General features: G+C 37.1%; 2 protein-coding genes across 3 annotated transcripts; both read left to right on the top strand.

The window, feature by feature from the left end:
- Positions 1-1,859: 1,859 nt before the first annotated feature.
- ttll3 (tubulin tyrosine ligase-like family, member 3) lies at positions 1,860-7,901 on the top strand. 2 transcript variants are annotated; one of them, XM_049479783.1, is made up of 12 exons: positions 1,860-3,258; positions 3,978-4,075; positions 4,161-4,335; positions 4,456-4,502; positions 4,638-4,793; positions 4,964-5,078; positions 5,166-5,276; positions 5,378-5,570; positions 5,772-5,920; positions 6,080-6,323; positions 6,630-7,065; positions 7,182-7,901. In XM_049479783.1, exons 1-12 carry the CDS (start codon positions 3,162-3,164, stop codon positions 7,797-7,799), a joined length of 2,439 nt encoding a protein of 812 aa, XP_049335740.1. In that variant the 5' UTR covers positions 1,860-3,161; the 3' UTR covers positions 7,800-7,901. The 2 variants fall into 2 exon arrangements, with proteins under 2 accessions (XP_049335740.1, XP_022531429.2); XM_022675708.2 differs by having other exon boundaries at positions 1,865-3,258; positions 4,665-4,793.
- A 1,582-nt stretch (positions 7,902-9,483) lies between these two features.
- Positions 9,484-15,917, top strand: LOC103038804 (cytochrome b-c1 complex subunit 1, mitochondrial). The gene is made up of 13 exons (XM_007253279.4): positions 9,484-9,619; positions 11,692-11,832; positions 12,717-12,803; positions 12,882-13,011; positions 13,111-13,309; positions 13,417-13,496; positions 13,610-13,725; positions 13,825-13,968; positions 14,089-14,249; positions 14,354-14,439; positions 14,629-14,717; positions 14,926-15,001; positions 15,232-15,917. The coding sequence occupies exons 1-13, from the start codon at positions 9,557-9,559 to the stop codon at positions 15,294-15,296; spliced, it is 1,437 nt and encodes a 478-aa protein (XP_007253341.1). The 5' UTR covers positions 9,484-9,556; the 3' UTR covers positions 15,297-15,917.
- The last annotated feature ends 2,762 nt before the right edge of the window (positions 15,918-18,679 follow it).

Genomic DNA, 18,679 nt, shown 5'->3' on the forward strand with positions numbered 1-18,679 from the left:
GAGAAATATTTGCTGAAATTAATATTATTAATTGACATACATGCATCAAGTGTTGTCAGTTGTAAAATTAAACAGTGTAAAGGATGTTTTTCACTTGGGTAATCCCAAGGGAATTTAAGACACATTTAAATAGCTTGATATTTTAATGAAATTAATTAATTAATTTAAATAAGTACCAGTCAAAAGTGTGAAAACACCAAATAGTGTTTTATATTTTAGATTTTTCTAACTACCATATTTAGCTTTGAGTACAGATCTACACACTCTTGGTGTTTTAATCTCAGTGTCTTTATCAGGTAGAGTCACCTGGAATAGTTTTATTAGCATCTTGAAGGAGTTCCTGGAGGTGATGAACAATAGCTGCTGCTTTTCCTTCACACTGTGAAGCCCCAGCTCATCCCAAATCACCATCTCAGTTGATCAGGTTTAGATTTTTTTTACTAGTTTGCCATGTAATTCCTTTTGTGTCCCTTAATTGTTTTGACATATTTAATATTAATCTACAATGTAGAATATAAATGAAATAAAGGAATTAAGAAAAACAGTGAATGTGAAGGTGAAAGTCCAAACTTTTAACTGGTACAGTATGTATTTTTGGGTTAATTTCTTAACAAGGCAGTTCTGCAGACATCCAAAACACCCTTCACATCAACAGTATAAAAAGTAATTTAAAGTGAATAATAAAGATTCTAGCTAAGTTAATAAAGATTTTATTGTTACAATACTGTGTATTGTCCCTATGAATAACGGGTGCTGTGCGACATCTTGTGGCGGTACATATATTGCATATTTTAAACGAGAGTGAGTAAAGTAATCGGTAATAAATTACAATTAAGTGTAATGTTTGGAAATCATTTGTAACCGACTATATTACTTTTTAGTAATACTTTGTAACTTGGGTTAAGGTGACGTTTAGGTCGAAAGAAATTGTCTAAAACGCCAAAACTCACCAAAACTCTCCCCAGCTGGCACACAACCGACCTTCATTGTTGAAATGTGGTTGAAATTTGGTTGAAGAAGTCTCTGTTGTTTTTTAAACGTTTAAACAACATTGAAACAACATTTAAGGTTGTTTAAATGGTTGTTCAAACGTTGAAATTCTAACGTTGAATCAACATAATGTCATCAACCTTCTGCCTTTTGAATTAGCATTTTACATTTCATCAGCATACAATAAAAAAAACATTTGGATGGAGGGAGGAATAAGTGGTTTTACTTTCATTTGCAGTAACTGCTTTTTAATTTGGCACCAGTTCTTCACCATACCTGGGGTGTGTTCATATTCTATTAGTTTTACTATTGTGTTTTTGAGATCAAATTTTTAAACAGATTGGTAGTGGTGGGTAACATTATTTACATTCAGCTTTACTACAGTGATGTAAGTTTATTGATAATAATATTGTTAAAAATAGGAATTTTTAGTTTTAGCTACTTGTAGTAAAAAAAAGCTTTTGGTTTGTAGATGTACAGTTCCTACTCCTCTGAGATATATATATATATAATATATATAATATATATATATATATATATATATATATATATATATATATATATATATACATATATATATACATGTATATGTATATATATATGTATATATATATATATATATATATATATATATATATATATATATATATATATATATATATATACATATATATATAGAAAGAAAGAAAGAGAATAAACATAAAGTTTGAATGGACGACTCTGATATTAACGTTCATTCACTTTTTAAAATCAACACCAAATCCAACGTTGATTCAACGTTACAATGCCAGCTGGGTCGGGTTGTTCACGCATTGAAGGTGTTTTTGCTAAACTTCGTGTGTGGTAATAAGGTTTTATTTTAGTTGTAGCTTTGTATGTAGCTTTATGTTTCTTTGTTAATATGCCATTTTGTACAGTGTCAGGCGCTGTTGTTATGGAGACTGTAACTAGGCGATGGTAACGCGTGCTCGAGAGTACGCTACGACTGCGCAAGTGCGGCGCAACCCCGTGTAGCAGGTCTGTTTTTATTTCTGCACGCTTGAGTTCATCATTTTGGGGTTTTATTCTGCAGCAGAGCTAGAGGGACTCTTCTTATTGGTGGGGAAATGAGGGAGAGCAGGACCTGAGCGGGAGAGCGGCAGCGCTGTCCAACTTCGACGGTTCTGGCTTTTGGCATGTCTTTGAAACGACGTGAGAATTCAGGCAGGAGACTAAGCAGTCATGTCTGAGTTGAACTTTAGTTTCTAGAGTTATATTTAAAATGCTAACAGATATTGACAACACAGCTATACCTAATATAAGGTTTACTTTAATCTGTCGATTAACGTTAGCTAGCTGTTAGGGTTTTTCAGTGTGTGTACACTGAGTTTTATATACAATAAGTTATATATAACTAGATGGATGGATGGATGCCCTATCCACATTGGCTTTAAATACCCAAGCAATTATATTTCAGTTTCTGTGGACCACACTTTATTATGATAAATAAATTATGCATATAGAAGTATAGTTTTATAATACTTTATTTATTTATTGTGATGTACTTGAGGTACATAGTGGTATAAGTACCTGTTCTCATTCATAGTGTTGCCTCTCTAAATCGAAAAGAAAAATGCTGACATTGATAAACATGAGTGCTTAGCTGTATTGTCATTTGCATGTTTACCCAATATAAAAAATATAAGGCTTGGTAGATTGCATGCTAAACTTCCATTTCCTGCATTTTCTGGCTTATTATGAGTATGTAACATGCATTTGTTGTTCTTGGTTGGTCATACAGGTAACGCAGCTAGCTAGCTTATTTTAAATATTTTGTTAATAATAGTATCCATTAAGGCTATAGAGACTTGAATACATACATGCTCTTTAATATTCTTTAACGCACTTCCATCATCCAACAAGACAAACTTACTTTCTCTTCTTTCATCTACATTGTTTTCCATTTTCTGTTTTGTCTGTGTGTATATAGGCTGTGCCATTGCTGTGGATTTATAGCATTATTATCCCTCCTTATCCTATCCGTCTTACAGAGGAGGTCAGCATCTATTAACAATAAGCTAATGAAGACAGGAGGAGGAGCACTGTGGAGAGACATTGGGTCAGACAGGAAATGATTGAAGTGGCCAACTGATTTTTGGATCTCTGTGGTCTATTAAATATCAGAGGTCTCCATGGAGGTTCCAAAGCTTTGCAGGACTGGTCTTTCAGACCAAAAGAATGAGGGGAACACAATAACAGAGAAATGTCCCCTGTCCAGCTTTGACAGCGGTGAGTAAAGAACAGAATGTCCAAACTGTCATTCTACCATCTGTGTTAAGATGACTTTGGTCACCACATCCACAGACTGCAAGGGCTGCAAAGGGACTATGATTGATATGTGTACAAGGGACTAGCGCTAAATAAGTGATGAGAGTCACACTTCAGCATAACTGTGGGCTGAAGGTGTGTGGGCTACAGGATTAAGACATTAAAGCTGCATGAGTCTGTTCTCTTGATCCTGAGCTGAAGCTGTCACCATTTGGACTTGAGTTACTGGCTTAACTAGGGACTGGAAAGTTCATGTTTTCCATCTAATTCCCATTGTCTGCGGATTAGCTCAGCTTGTAATAGTATACAGCACGTATTATTTGCTCTTTGAGATGCCCTATCCACAGTGATTTGGCTTGAATACCCAAGGAAGTATTAGACTTTATTATGCTAAATACATTATAATATATAGATATAGTTTGCTAATACTTTTTACTTTAATTTATTGTAATGTCCTTGAGGTACATATTGGTATAAGTATAATGTTCTTACCTGTAGTGTTGCCTACATGCATACAATACAGGCAGCTGAACAAAACAACTGTGAGCAAAATGTGGATGCAGCAGATAATTAGGTGTGACAAGTAAGACATTCTCACGAAACAGAAAGCCTGTCAAATTTTGTAGTCTGCTTAAAACTAAGTGTGCCCAAGTATAAACGTTTTTTGATATTGTTGGCAGCTCCAGAGGGAAAGGTGCGACGCAGTATTCAGAACCTCCCTGCCATCAATTCAGAGCGCTTACGCATGGCCAAAGTCCAGGTGGAAAAGGCTGTTAAGGTGAAAAGATCATTTAAAGCCAAGCTCTGTTCCACAGTGATCATGCTTTGAGTTTTCTTTGCTTTTAAATCACTTTCTTTTGCAGATGCGTAAGATATTCTCTATCCATGGTCCATACCCTGTTGTGCGGGCAGCTCTGAAAGCCAGAGGTTGGGTCGAACGGCGTCTGCTACGACCTACCCAACACGTGCATCGACGACGTCCTAAGGAGGATGAGGAATGTAGTGATGGAGATGAAAGTGGTGATGATGACGATGAGGGTAAGAATGACCAATTACTTTCAGTTACTAAGACAAGCAATTGTTTTTGAATTTATTTTGCTGTGGTATGACTGAACATCAGTTACAGTTAATTTGATATATTATTGTGTCTTCTAACAGAGGAAACAGAGAAAGAAGAAGATCCTGATGATATTCATGATATCATGGTGAGGGATTAGTTTGTGTATACAGAAGATACAGAAGATGTACAGTTTTTTTTGCCATCATTAAATTACTTTTCAAAGATACTTAGAAAGTTTCAACTTCTCAACCCCTCTGACATCAGTGTCTTACATTTACAGATTTCTCTTTTTCTGCTCTTTTATCAGTCTCGAATGGTCAGAAATGAGATAACATACTTGTACTGGACAACAAGGAGAGATTCCATAGACAACCGCAATCTCAGAAAGGAGCAGATGACCAATCACTATGCAAAGTCTGCAACTTTTACTACCAAGGTTTGACTACTTTTTTAGGATTTTAGGACAGCATTGTCACAAAGCAGATGTACGGAATTCTAGGTTCAGAAATCCAAAATTGGAGTCAGTCATCACTTTTTTTATGTATGCATAACAATGTATTATTCATTTTATAATGACTGCTGATGCTTACACTTCAATTCTTTTAGGTGGGTCTGTGTGTGAATTTGAGAAATCTGCGATGGTTTGATGCTGCTGATCCAGACACATTCTTCCCCCGATGCTACAGGCTTGGGGCTGAGGATGAGAAGCATGCCTTTATCGGTGATGTTTCTGTTCTCCCAATTTCTAGATTTTATTATTATCAGTCATAAAACAAAATATTAAATGCTTTTTGGATGCTCTTTGCAGAGGATTTTAGGAGAACGGCTTGTATGAGCCTTCTTCAGTGTATAGTGGAGAGGAATCACAGAGGAACATTAGAGGGTAGTGTAACGGACCTGCCTGATCAATTACTCTCAAGTAAGGAAGATGACATTTACACCACCACAATTGTTCAATTATATTCACATTTATTATTAAAGCACCTTTTAGAAGCTGACATGTTATATTTCTCCCTGCAGGTCGGAAGAAAGGATGCAAGAGGCAAGCCCTCTCAGTAGTACCTTCCAGAATGATTGACTGTGCGTTACAAGTGTGCCAGGATTACCTGGACAGTTTTGAACACAATGACATAGACATCGCCTTGGACTCAAAGCCCACACTAACTGATCAGCAATGGTCAGAGTTCATGCACCACTACTACCTGACTGTCCAGTAGGTCCACAGTTCCTGTGTCTGGTGTAGTTATTGTGGTCCAGATTCAATGCCTTTTTTAAATGTATTGCTATATATTGAGAAATATTATAACTTTCTTTGTACTGTAAGTACTAATTTTGCTAGAGGCAGAGGGTTGACTGTTTACTTCAAATTCATCTTTAACACCTTTTTATATATTTATCCCTGGCACTGTCTCAGTGATGGCGCTGAAATAGAAAACAGCGTTAATTACGTGGACAGCTGCCAGGCTATGCTGTGCAAACTACAAGAGGCCTGTCCACAGCTGGACATTGACGGCATCCACAACATTTGGATAATCAAACCAGGAGCCAAATCTCGTGGTAGAGGTAAGACTATATAAGAATAATTATGGATGACTAGTTAAAATACTAGCAAATAAAGAATAATATAATACAAACAGACCCTTCTGAGTTCATACTAAAATTATATTTTGTCTGTGAAAACACAAGAAAATAAATAATTGTGCCATAAATGTCTATTCTCAGGCATTGTGTGCATCAAGCAGCTGGATGAGATTCTGAAGCTAGTGGACAGTGATCCCATGCTGATTAAGGACAGTAAATGGGTGGTACAGAAGTATATAGAACGGCCTTTTCTCATCCATGAAACTAAATTTGATCTCCGGCAGTGGTTTCTGGTGACAGACTGGAACCCTCTCACTGTGTGGTTCTATAAGAAGTGCTACCTGCGCTTCTCCACCCAGCCCTATTCTGTGGACACACTGGACAGGTACGAAATAATCTGTGTTCCTGACTAGATGTGTAAGAAATGATTTTGCGGAAAAAAAAAAAAGATTTCCAAAAGAGGAGACTACATTACATCATTTAATATTCTCAAACTGCAAAACAGATGACAATGATCAGAGAATGAACTGTACCATGAGCACAAATCAACTTAGCCTTATCTATGTAGAATCTTTTGCAAATATCACAAGACAGATTTGCAAAACGTCAAACAAAATAATATGATTAAAATAATGCAATAATAAATAATGTAGTCATTAAAATAAAACATATATCTCTTTCTGCTTTCCAGTTCAGTGCATTTGTGCAACAACTCCATTCAAAAGCATTTCCGTCCTTCTCAGCAACGCAACCCAGAGGTTCCTGAGGACAACATGTGGTCCTGTGACCAGTTTCGTTCTTTCCTCTCCAGCCGGAACCAGGAGGATCAGTGGGCAGGTGTTATAGTTCCAGGTATGAAGAAAGCTATAATTAACACTCTGCAGACTGCACAGGACCTGGTGGAATCTAGGAAGGCGAGTTTTGAGCTCTATGGGGCTGACTTTATGCTGGGGCAAGATCTGCGTCCATGGCTGATTGAAGTCAATGCCAGTCCAACAATGGCTCCATCCACAGCAGTAACAACCAGGCTGTGTGCAGCTGTGCAGGAGGACACCCTGCGCGTGGTGCTGGACCGCAGGTTGGATCGTGGGGCTCACACTGGAGGGTTTCAGCTTATATTCAAGCAGGTGAGTAACTACTAGAGTTTCTGATGTTTTGTTTGTTATATTTGCTCCAATGAATATTGAAATTAAATTTCACCAAATATTAGTGCATAATGTATTGATTGTCTCTCTCCCTCTAGACAGCAGTTGAAGTACCCCAGTATGTTGGAATGAACCTCCTTATTGAAGGTGCACGCATCAAAAGACCCCGCCTTCCTCCTCCTCGTAAGCCTTGTAATCAGGTTGAGATGCATTTCACCCCCTCAGGATCTGTTGCACCACGGCACCAACCCCCGAGCAAAGAAAATGGAACATTGTCCGAAAAACCCAAACCTCCAACTAAATACTGGATGAAGACAGTAGTTCGACAGTTGACCTTCAGTGGCATAAAACCTGTATCTGAGCGCACAGCAGAGTCCTGGAGGCCTCAGCGCTCCATTGTCAGAGCAGATGTTTCCCTGATGTCACCTCGAGTGCCAATCTGCCCTCTTGAAGCTTCCTCAAGGAAGCCACTGCATTGTGCCTTTGCAACTATAAGGCCAAGGTCAGGGCGAGTTAAGGCATCAGTAGAGGGCAACCGTGACCCTGTTCTTTCCCTGGGCTTAATTACCATTCAGGAGCCAGAAAGAGAGCCCACTCTGGTAGCAGCCTGCCCAATGGGTCCATTCTCTAGTGCCTGCATTCAGAGTTTTTCACGCCACCATAACCGCAGGACTTTCCAGGCTAGCCGTGCTGGAAAGATGGCTCATAAGATTTAAAAGCCAGCCTCAGATGACTCAGAAAAAAAAAATAATAAAAAACAATATGATTTTGTACACTAATATAACCATTGCACCTTGTAATAAAACCATATTAATTTAGGTCTGCAAGTCTTTACTATTGTGCTGATTGTTCACATTTATAATTACAGGTAGTTTTAGTGTAAAGCTACTAAACTCTAAATGCATGAAAACAGACTAAATGTTTGTACTAGTAAACAAATATTACCACACACACCATATTGTAACAAATACTGGAAAGACTGAATCATTCCTTTGTGTTATACTAGTTATTTAACACACTGTCACTCAGTGCACAAGAGAAGAGCAAATGTTTTAGCCTATAACAAAACAAGAAACCAACTAGTATATATACACACAGTATGTATGCAGTGTTGCTATAAAGTTTGAGAGTCATTGACAGTTTTCTGCATAAACCTTACCTGAAATGTGATAAGATCATCATACAGACCTAAAACTAGATTAAGAGATCCCTGTTTGTTACAGCTAACCCACTATGGCATGCATTAACGTTTTGGGAGGAATATTTTTAAAAATCTTGGGAGTACCTGTGAATATATCAATTATAAATTTATACTGATCATATGAATCATATGTTTTTGAGCAAAGAAACACCCAAAGCATTACATTGCTCAAATACAATAAATGAAAAAAAAAAAAAAAAACACAGTTTTAGCAAGTTTACAACAAGTAACATAATATAGGAAGATGATAAATCCTGCACCTAACAGCTGGAGTTATGCATAGGGCCCAGCCAGGATCTATTATTCACTCAACTTGCAACAACAACCACAAACTCAAAAATCTCATACTACTAAGTAATCAGACCTACAGAGAAATCTAACCAATACTAAGTAGTCTTAAGAACAAACAGAAAACACTCCTTATTTCCTTTAACCATAACAACAACAAAACAAAAAAAAAACACAGCACTCTAAGCACAATAGCACATGATTACAATTGCATATACAGCTCTGGGAAAAAAGAGACCACTTTTACCAAATTGAATATAATCCAGAGGAAGATGGATGATCACACAACCATCAAACCAAGATGAACTGCTTGAATTTTTGCAAAAGTAGTGGCTAAAAGTTATCCAAAAGCAGTGTGTAAAAACCAGGGTCATTCCACCAAATATTGATTTCTGAACTCCTAACTTTACGAATATTAACTTGTTTTCTTTGCATTATTTGAGATCTGAAAGTTCTGCATCTTTTTTGTTATTTCAACCATTTCTTATTGTCTGCAAATAAATGCTCTAAATGACAAAATCTTTAAAATTTGGGAGAAATGTTGTCTGTAGTTTATAGAATAAAATAACAATGCTAATTTTACTCAAACATATACCTATAAATAGCAAAATCAGAGAAACTGATTCAAAGACTGAAGTGGTCTCTTAATTTTTTTCCAGAGCTGTATATGTTATTGCACATATACATATATGTATGCATTAACCATGTGTATGTTTTATTTTATTGGGCATATATATGCCTTGTAATATTATATTAAAAATACATAAACTAATAATTACATAAAAAATAAGGTATGGTAAAAAAATGATTTGTTGCCTGAGGGCAACACCATGCTATAGGAGGGTTAAATGAGCAGGGGGGGGGGGGGGGTAAATCTGTCCCACTGACAGCAGCAGCACGTCCGTTCTCTCGTGTACGGCTACGTAAAAGCTCGAGACGCGAGTGCGCGCGCGCTGCTCCACTCTCTCAGTTTGCCAGGAAAAGATGGCAGCGTCCGTGTGCCGAGTCGGCGGAGCCGTGGGTCGAGCCTTCGCCAGAGCTCGCGGCGTGAGTAACTTTAACACACTACGAGCATAAGTGCAGGTTCCAGGGGGTTTTGGGTGAACATGCTGAGTTTAAACCCGGTTTAAATGGTGTTTTTCACTCGTTTGTCATTAGTTTGACTCCCTTGGGGTGCTAGCCTTAGCTAGCTAGCATGGATGCTAGGCTAGCTGGCTAACTTTAACGTTATCACTGGAAGGTCAACAGTTCCTGCGGTGATTAAACCTTTAGTTTGCTGGATGGTTGTTATAGTCATCTACGAGTGTCATCGCTAGATATTTCGTTGGGTTTAATTTTTAAATATATGATTTATTTCAAATATGTGCCGCTCACACACAAGGTCATTCAGCTCTGACTTTCCGTCCGGTGTTCTGTCAAGTTGTGCTACCCTGTCAAACCGTGCTTCCCTAGTAATTTTAAACTGTAAAAATACAAAAGAAGCACCATATTATAGCATGTTCCCAGTAGAAGTCGTTGTAGTATATTTGGATAGCATAAAGACATGTCAATGAAGGTTCATTACACTCTGCTTTTTGTATTTTTTTTAAAATAATATTTATTGTTTATTATTAATAATTTCCATTTGCCCTTTTATAAAATGACAGTGAGTACAGTGGTTGTTTAACAACAAAAACAATAACAACAATAAATAATTTATTATTAAAACATAAAAACACGAGAAATAATAATAAAAAAGTGTAGGTCAGCGCATACGCATGCGCAATATGTTTAGAAAGCACGTATCGATGGGTAGCATAACTCGATAGTACACCCGGTGCAGCTTCAAGTGTTAGCTAGGCTAGTTAGCTGCATAGCTCACAAGATATAGCCAGTAGCCACTGATCAACATAGGCTTTCAGGTCATCAGTGTATTTCTTCTCCACCTGATTATGATAGTAATTGTGTTTCATAATGGATTGTGAGCTCTCTTGTGTTAAATTCAGAGAATCTGTCATTAGAATATATTGAATGTCAGTGCAGGGTCCTCTCTGGTTTGGTTTAAAATTGACTTTGAGGTACGTTCTGTTCTTCTAGCTAACTATGTATTTTTTGAACATCTTAGTGTACGGTACAAGTCAAAACAGTGGACACATCATTTTATTATGTAATGATTTTTTCTTTATTTTATAAATTGTAGATTAATATTAAATGCCTTAAAACTATAAAAGAACACATATGCAATTATGAAGTAATTAAAGTGTTAAACAAGCCAAAATATGTTTTATTCTTTAGTTTCTGCAAAGTAGCACCTTTTGCTTTGATGCCAACTTTGCCCCCTTAGTCAGCTTCATGAGGTAGAACCTGTAATGGTTCTAAACCCAAAAGAGCCCATGGTGACATGTCGCATACCCTTTAAAGCTGTGTAGACTTCTTTACAACCCTCATTCTTTTTAAGTTATGAAGTTCCCAAGTGACATATACTGAACACCCTGAGCGCATTACTACAGCACAGTGTGTAAATGTGTTTGTTCATCTGACCTTATTTACAGAATGTATGAGTGCTGTTTTAGTCCTTGAGATAAAACCAGCTCATGTTTTAATTGTACTTTTTGCTTCGGCAGAAAATTTAAGTAATATGTTTTTGAACACCATTTTAAAAATTCTCCCATATTATTTAAATTATATTCATTTTAAAATGTTCTTTTTATCACAGTAAGAAAAAAAGAGTGTGCTGCTTAATTAATTGAACAGTATTCAAAACTGGGTCTGCGCTCTGAGCTAAAAAGAGTACCTAGAGGTCCTAAGCATTTGTTAGCTGACTGCTTTTCCTTTACTCTGCACCCTAATTCGTCCCATACCATCTGGGCCATATTTACACATTTTTGTTTTATGCAACTGCTTCTTTATTGCATTTGTGTTCATTCATAGTTTTAAGAATTTAATATTACACTACAATTCAGTAAACAGTACTGATATTGTATATTTCTTGAGAAGTTTCAGAAGAGATTTTGAAGTGTGGGTGCATTTATACAATAATATGTAATCTGCGTTTTTACTTTGCTGTCATAAATAGATGTCAAATATAGCTATTAAATAGTGTTTTTTTTCTGTTTCTCTTTGTTTGTTTGTCTTATTAGCCTACTCTGCTCTCTCTGAGACGCAGCCAGGCAACTGTGACCTATGCCCAAAGCCTGCTAGGAGCTCCAGAGACGCAGCTCACTACCTTGGACAATGGACTGAGAATCGCCTCTGAAGAAACTGGCCATGCAACCTGCACTGTGAGCAAACACTGCAATCAACAATTTCTTTAAATTCTAATTCGTTACAGTATTAGTGTTTTGATGCTAATAGTTTCCCCTAGTGTCCTTGCTTATAATGCAACTTCTCACGGCAACTAGTTACTTTTTCCAGTATGGATGAATTTGTTCATTAGGGCTTAAGTGAATGTGCTCTTATTAGTATAACCGAATATTTCTAACAGTATAATAATTTTCAAGCAATTCAAACTATTGAAATTCAGTTGTATTTCCAAAAAATGAGTCATCAAGGTGTTAGCAACAGATTTGCATTTCCCATAAGAACACTGACACACATTAACAAAAACAGACACGTCAAGTATAGAGGTTGGCTGATTCTACAAGAACTATATTTTCTATTATGCTAAAACAAAGCAAAATAAGCAAACCAAATGCCATGTATTTAATGGAATTTGAATTGTTTAGTTTAATAGCACAGTAAATAAGTGTTATAATGTTATAAGTGAGCTCCTTCTTTAAGTCTTTAACTTTATAACTAATACTTTATAACTTTAGTGCATATTGTAGGTTTACTTTTCTGATTAAATAGCTTTTTTTGGGAATGATTTTTATCAAACATTTAATATTTAAAATCACCATATTCCATTTGCTGTTGTGGGCAGAAATTCTTATATGAGCAAGGCCTGGTTTTGGTGTTACTTGGCAACAGATTGTCTTAGTACTGTATACTAAATCATTTACCATTATTTACCATGTACCATTATTTATGTTCATCTGGATTTGGGTGATTTTATATCAACAGCCACAACAAGGCTCCCCACTTCTCCATCTTAAAAGTATTACATCAAGTCTTGGAATGGTGTGTACTGGCTTTCTAAAACTTAACACCTCTGTTCATATTCTAGGTTGGTGTTTGGATTGGTGTGGGTAGCAGATACGAGACTGAGAAGAACAATGGTGCTGGGTTCTTCTTGGAGCACTTGGCTTTTAAGGTATAAGATGTGATTACCACATTACAGTTTATGTACATTGCCATTGCTCTCTTATTCTTATCTGTTTCTTAATTTTAGGGCACAAAGAAGCACCCTCAGTCTGCTCTTGAGCAGGCTGTGGAGTCCATGGGTGCTCACCTAAGTGCATATACTTCTCGTGAGCACACTGCTTACTACATGAAGGCACTTGCCAAGGACCTTCCCAAAGGTACAATGCGAATAAGTTGCACTTTTTTGTAGCATTTATTGTTAAAGCACTTGTTATAAAAGGACTAGAAGTAATATTTCATTAATTTTATGTGTGCAGCGGTGGAGCTGTTGTCAGAGGTGGTGCAGAGCTCTGCTCTTAGTGAGGCTGAGATCGAGCAGCAGAGGGGAGTCATACTGAAAGAGCTGGAAGAGGTGGAGGGCAGTCTGCAGGATGTGTGTCTGGACCTGCTCCATGCCACTGCCTATCAGGCCACACCACTGGCACAGAGTGTTCTGGGACCCTCTCAGAATGCCAGGTATGCACACATTTATACATATACATGTACATACATTTAAGTGCATCTGATGATAGTTTTAGTAAATCATCTGATTTTCTCATTGCCTTTTTGTCACTACTCATTAGGACTCTGACTCGTCAAGATCTGGTGGATTATATTAACAGTCACTACAAGGCTCCTCGCATGGTGCTGGCTGCTGCTGGAGGTATTTATCTATATTGATATTACTGCGTATACACAATATAACTAATTATGTAGTAGTCCAGCATTTTTTCAGGTGGTTGTAATTGTGTGTTTTTTGGGCCTGCCTTGGTGTAGGTGTGAACCATGAGGAATTGGTGGGATTAGCCAAGCAGCACTTCAGTGGTGTTTCGTTTGAGTATCAAGATGATGCCGTGCCTGTGCTGTCCCCCTGCCGCTTCACTGGCAGCGAGGTGAGAAGTTTTTCCTCATACTTTTAACGTATTAACTTGATAAATTGTATGCCTTACTCTAAATTGTTTGGTTATGTGTTTTGTTCCTGACTATTTCAGGTTAGAATGCGTGATGATGCCATGCCCCTGGCACACATTGCTATTGCAGTAGAGGGAGCAGGAGCTGCCAATCCTGATATTGTGCCTCTAATGGTTGCTAATTCCATTCTTGGCAGTTATGACATCACCTTTGGAGGTGGCAAGGTTAGTTAAAGCTGGTGTATCTGTCAAGTAAAGGTGTTTAAGCATATTTTACTTTTAGTTGTGTTTTGACATTGCTTATAATAATGCACTAAAATTGTTCAAAATGTTTGCACCTTTTAGCATCTCAGCAGTACCTTGGCTCGTCGGGCTGCAGAGCTCAACCTGTGCCACAGTTACCAGGCTTTCCACTCCACATACAGCGACACTGGGTTGATGGGCATCTATTTCGTCACAGGCAAACATAATATTGAAGACATGATGCACTGGGCTCAGAATGCCTGGTCAGTAAATGGATTAATAGAGTGTACAAATAAAATGTGTGTTTATGAATTGTGCATATATCAGTAAATTGTAATTTAAACTATTCCATTCTTTTTGACCACAGGATGAATTTGTGCACCACAGTGACTGATAGTGATGTGGCCAGAGCAAAGAATGCACTGAAGGCCAGTTTAGTTGGTCAGCTTAACGGTGAGACAAGCACAAGGACTCATACATGCACATCCATTGTATATTTTCTTTTATTTATATATATATATATATATATATATATATATATATATATATATATATATATATATATATATATATATATATATATATATATATACTTTTTTAGTTACTCTTCTGTTTCCCTAATGTAGTTCTGTAACTTTCCAGGTACCACGCTGATCTGTGATGACATTGGCAGACATGTTCTCAACTATGGCCGTCGCATACCTTTGGCTGAGTGGGATGCCAGGATTGATGTGAGAACCTCCTTTGTGACAAACCTAAAGAATACTGCAGTAGTGATTAGATATTTCCATGAATCATCTTCATCCTTTCTTACCTGGTGTTTCAGAACTTTGATAACTTTTTATAAAATTGGAAGGGGAAATGGGAAATATTAGTTTGTTATATGAGTACACAACCCAGGAAAAATTATTTGTTTTTAATGCTTATTCAATTTTTTAGGCTGTGACACCCAAGATGGTGCGTGATATCTGCTCCAAATACATTTATGACAAATGTCCGGCTGTGGCTGCTGTTGGTGAGTTAGTTGTTCTTTTACCTCTTAAGGTTCTACATTACTGCATAAGGTACCTTTAATTGACATTTAAGAAAGCCATTTGTATAATCAATATCATGCTTTTATCACAAAAGCTTAATAAATACTTGCATACTTGGTTAGTTTTTTTTTCTTATTACTATGTCACAGCTTGAGCACTGCTTTGCACAGTCTTAAAGATCTTCTTGTTTGTTTTTGTTTGTCTTCTTCAGGTCCAATTGAGCAGCTTCCTGACTACAATAGAATGCGCAGTGCCATGTACTGGCTTCGTTTTTAAATGCTCTCCAGGTTTCATCTGATATCATCACTTCTCTCCACCTCTCCACTAAATACCTACCCAATCTCCCCTGCTCTCTGTGTTCTACTTCTGTTTCTTATTCTATGATATTTCACTCCTGGTCCTGGAAGCAAACTGTTCTGAGCAATTATTGCTTTTCCTTTTCCCTACACAACTGATTCAAACAATTACTTCATTAAACATACTTTTAGAGTGGCAGGGTGTGTGATAAGCCGGAAAACATCTAAAAAGTGCAGTGCAGAGTGTCTTCAGTACCAGGATTGATTTTATTAAGCATTTTCTTCATTTGACAGGAAGCTATTGTTTTCTTTTCTTCCAGCTTTGGTCTCCATTCTGGAACAGTTGTAGAAAAAGAGAATTTAAGAGGAATAAGGACATTGAGGAGCAACTACCTCTTACTAAAGATTGTTCAAGTACGATAATTGCAGGGAAGCAGGTGGAGAATTAATACATATAGATGAAAAGATCCACAAAAGTAATGGCAGAGTCTAGCATATGTCACACCAGGACTATTTATGAATTGTTGTGATGTTTCGTTTCTGTCCAATTGTACATAACAGAAGCTCTCATACTGAATTCCAATAAATACTCGAAACTAAAGTTTTGCTGTACATTTAGGTGTCATTTTGTTGAATTTTTACATGTCAAAAGGAAACCAGTGTTGCAGAAAATAAAATGTTTAATATCGAAATAATTGTGAAATATACAATCCAAACCTCCCTCAACTGTAGGAACAAGGGGCTCCACTAGATGGCAACATGAAAAAACATCTTGTTCTGTACCCTCTGCATGTGGTTTGTAAGTTACAAGCATCTTTGCAGAAGCTCAGATATTGTTTTGTGGTCAGACGAGAGCAATTACTGAATATGTATCATTTATGATGCACTCACAAAATATTAGTGTACATTCAGCAAATAGGATTTCAGCAAATTTTGCTGAAAGAAGCTGAAGTTTGTTCTCATGTGAGTGTAGTAACAACAGCAATAATAACTGTCAATTCTGTTACACATACAATGTATTGCATATGTGTCTGGCTATAACCTGGAATATTTTTGTTCATAAAATATTACAATACAAAGCAGTCAGTTTTTGACTGTCACTGTCTTCATGTGAAAAATACAGGTTTTACAGGCTGATTGTTTGTAATACAACTGTTCTAAAATGATTATGGTGCAAATTTGAGTCATGAATTGAACAATACAGATTTGATAGATCATCCAAAATTATAAAAGTGTGTGGACAGACCTACTTGTACTACTTAAAAAAAAAAAAAAAAACATTATTTATTTGGATCTTAAATGACTGGTTATATTCAAGCAAAATAATTACTTTTTTGGTCTCAGTATTTGCTGAAGAAACCTTAAATAAAAGTTCAACTGTTAAGCACACAACAAAACAAACCACTTTTTACATTGTAAGTTATGTTAAACATGAACCTTTAATAAATTTTATCTTTTGTACAGTGAATGATAATAGGTAACGAGACCCTTCATCAGTCTTTGTGATTAGAAGGTGGGAGATGGGCCATGACAATGTTGCAATGCCAAGAAAGAGAAACTACTTCGCATGCTTAAAATAGAAGATCAGCTTGTTCCAAATGTGGCACATTAAATTGTGACGCAGAGGAGGTAGGTCATTAATTTGTCCCTCCTTTTTTTCAGCTGGAGTCGTTTAAGTTCATTTAACTGAGGTGACAGCACTCATCTCTGTGTGATGTCACAGTGTGCAAGACTTGCTGAAAGCTGCTCGAAAGATGAATCACAGCCTTTGGTCTCAGTACTAGATCCTGAGTGTATCTTACGTCACTGCAGTTCATCACTACTGTTCAGGAGAGCCTGACACTGAGCCCAGCACAGTCTATGACCATCATCCCTCTTACTGATCAGTACAGACTAAGAAAAGATTATTAAGGGACTAAATGAGGAACTGTAGACGCTTAAAGTTATTTTTGTGATAAAAACCTAACCATCTACAAGCGAGTAAGATCTTCAAGCGATCAGATCTTGTTGCAATGTAAGTTTGCAGCATGCAATATTTAGTCTAAACATTTAACCTAAAGGTGTATGTAAAAAAATCGCAAAACCTTTCTAAATAAGGAACTATTATGATATGAGTATGGTATGGGTGACAGGCAGCATTACAGTGATTAGTTCAAGACACAATACAGCCAGTTATAACAATTTGTTTTTGCACTCCCATCTATTGCTGCTTGACCAACACACCGTTTTGCATATATTACCTGTATTCCCAGGCTCTGGGTAAGGTGCACTGCATTTCTCAACCGTTACATCATATAAAGGTTGTTCCAAACTGAAGGACAATTTGAGTACAGCAGAAAAACAGAGTACATGTTCTAAAAGATTTGAAGGATGCAACTGATGTATCCTTCGATGTCCTTGTTTACCTACAATTCACTGCGCATATATAACACAAAAAATGTGTAAAAATGGCAGATCTTTGAAAGATCATTTTAAAATGTTAGTTTTTCTAATTACTATGTATTTATGTGAGGAAAAGAAAAAGCACACAAATTTGTCCTCACCATGAAGTCTCGTTAGACTGTTACATACACTATATTAATAAAAGTATGTTTCAACTCAATTTTGCCATGGGAGCCCATTCCATGAAGCTCGCCACACACTGCTTTTCAGCTAATGCTCCTCAGTTTTGGTTTCCACTCTTTTCCACTTTTTTATGTATTGTTAAGAATTAACAAAATTTTGGGATATGAACCACACCTCAAGTTCCCAAGCTCCTCCCCCTGGTCCTAAATATACCTCCCAGGTGCTCCTCAGCTTTTGACTTTCGACCTCGCACCCGCCTGCACCCCATCACCACCCTCATCTTCATCACTCATCTTTACTACTCACCTAGGTGCAGGGGGGGACCTGGCTTGAGAACCATCTCAAGCTGTTCTGAACTGTACCCCAAGTAACATCATCACAGTTCCCCTCCCCGCATCGTGTAGGCGGAGTTCATTATAGCAAAATTAATATTGACAGTTTACTGTGGAATATTTAGTAGTGAGAAAAGTTCCAAACTTGTTGCTGCATCCTACCACAGTACCACACTGGAATTTACTGAGCTCCTGAGAGTGGCCCATTCTTTCACTAAAGTTTGTAGAAGCAGTCTGCATGACTAAGTGCTTGGTTTTATACACCTGTGGCCAAGGAAGTGATTGGAACCAGAGTCTAGAAAAATGTAAGCACATTAGAAAGTTCACTCGTGTTAAAAAAAACAGCCCCTCTCAGCATTTATGTGGGGGAAAGTGACATGGCCACATAAAATACATTGTTCCCAAAAGGGAAAGTGCATGTATGGCACACAGCAACACAACAGTTCTTGTTTAATTACTCAACATC

This window comes from Astyanax mexicanus, chromosome 5 (assembly GCF_023375975.1).
Source record: "Astyanax mexicanus isolate ESR-SI-001 chromosome 5, AstMex3_surface, whole genome shotgun sequence".
Lineage (NCBI taxonomy): Eukaryota > Metazoa > Chordata > Actinopteri > Characiformes > Acestrorhamphidae > Astyanax > Astyanax mexicanus.

Excerpts from the sequence above, each read along its gene's own strand:
- LOC103038804 (XM_007253279.4), top strand. The coding sequence starts at position 9,557 with ATGGCAGCGTCCGTGTGCCGAGTCGGCGGAGCCGTGGGTCGAGCCTTC. Across the intron at positions 11,833-12,716 it reads CTGGCCATGCAACCTGCACT|GTTGGTGTTTGGATTGGTGT; the intron begins GTGAGCAAACAC and ends TTCATATTCTAG. Across the intron at positions 13,726-13,824 it reads GCCGCTTCACTGGCAGCGAG|GTTAGAATGCGTGATGATGC; the intron begins GTGAGAAGTTTT and ends TGACTATTTCAG.
- ttll3 (XM_049479783.1), top strand. The coding sequence starts at position 3,162 with ATGGAGGTTCCAAAGCTTTGCAGGACTGGTCTTTCAGACCAAAAGAAT. Across the intron at positions 5,277-5,377 it reads GCCTGATCAATTACTCTCAA|GTCGGAAGAAAGGATGCAAG; the intron begins GTAAGGAAGATG and ends TTCTCCCTGCAG. Across the intron at positions 5,571-5,771 it reads CACTACTACCTGACTGTCCA|TGATGGCGCTGAAATAGAAA; the intron begins GTAGGTCCACAG and ends GCACTGTCTCAG.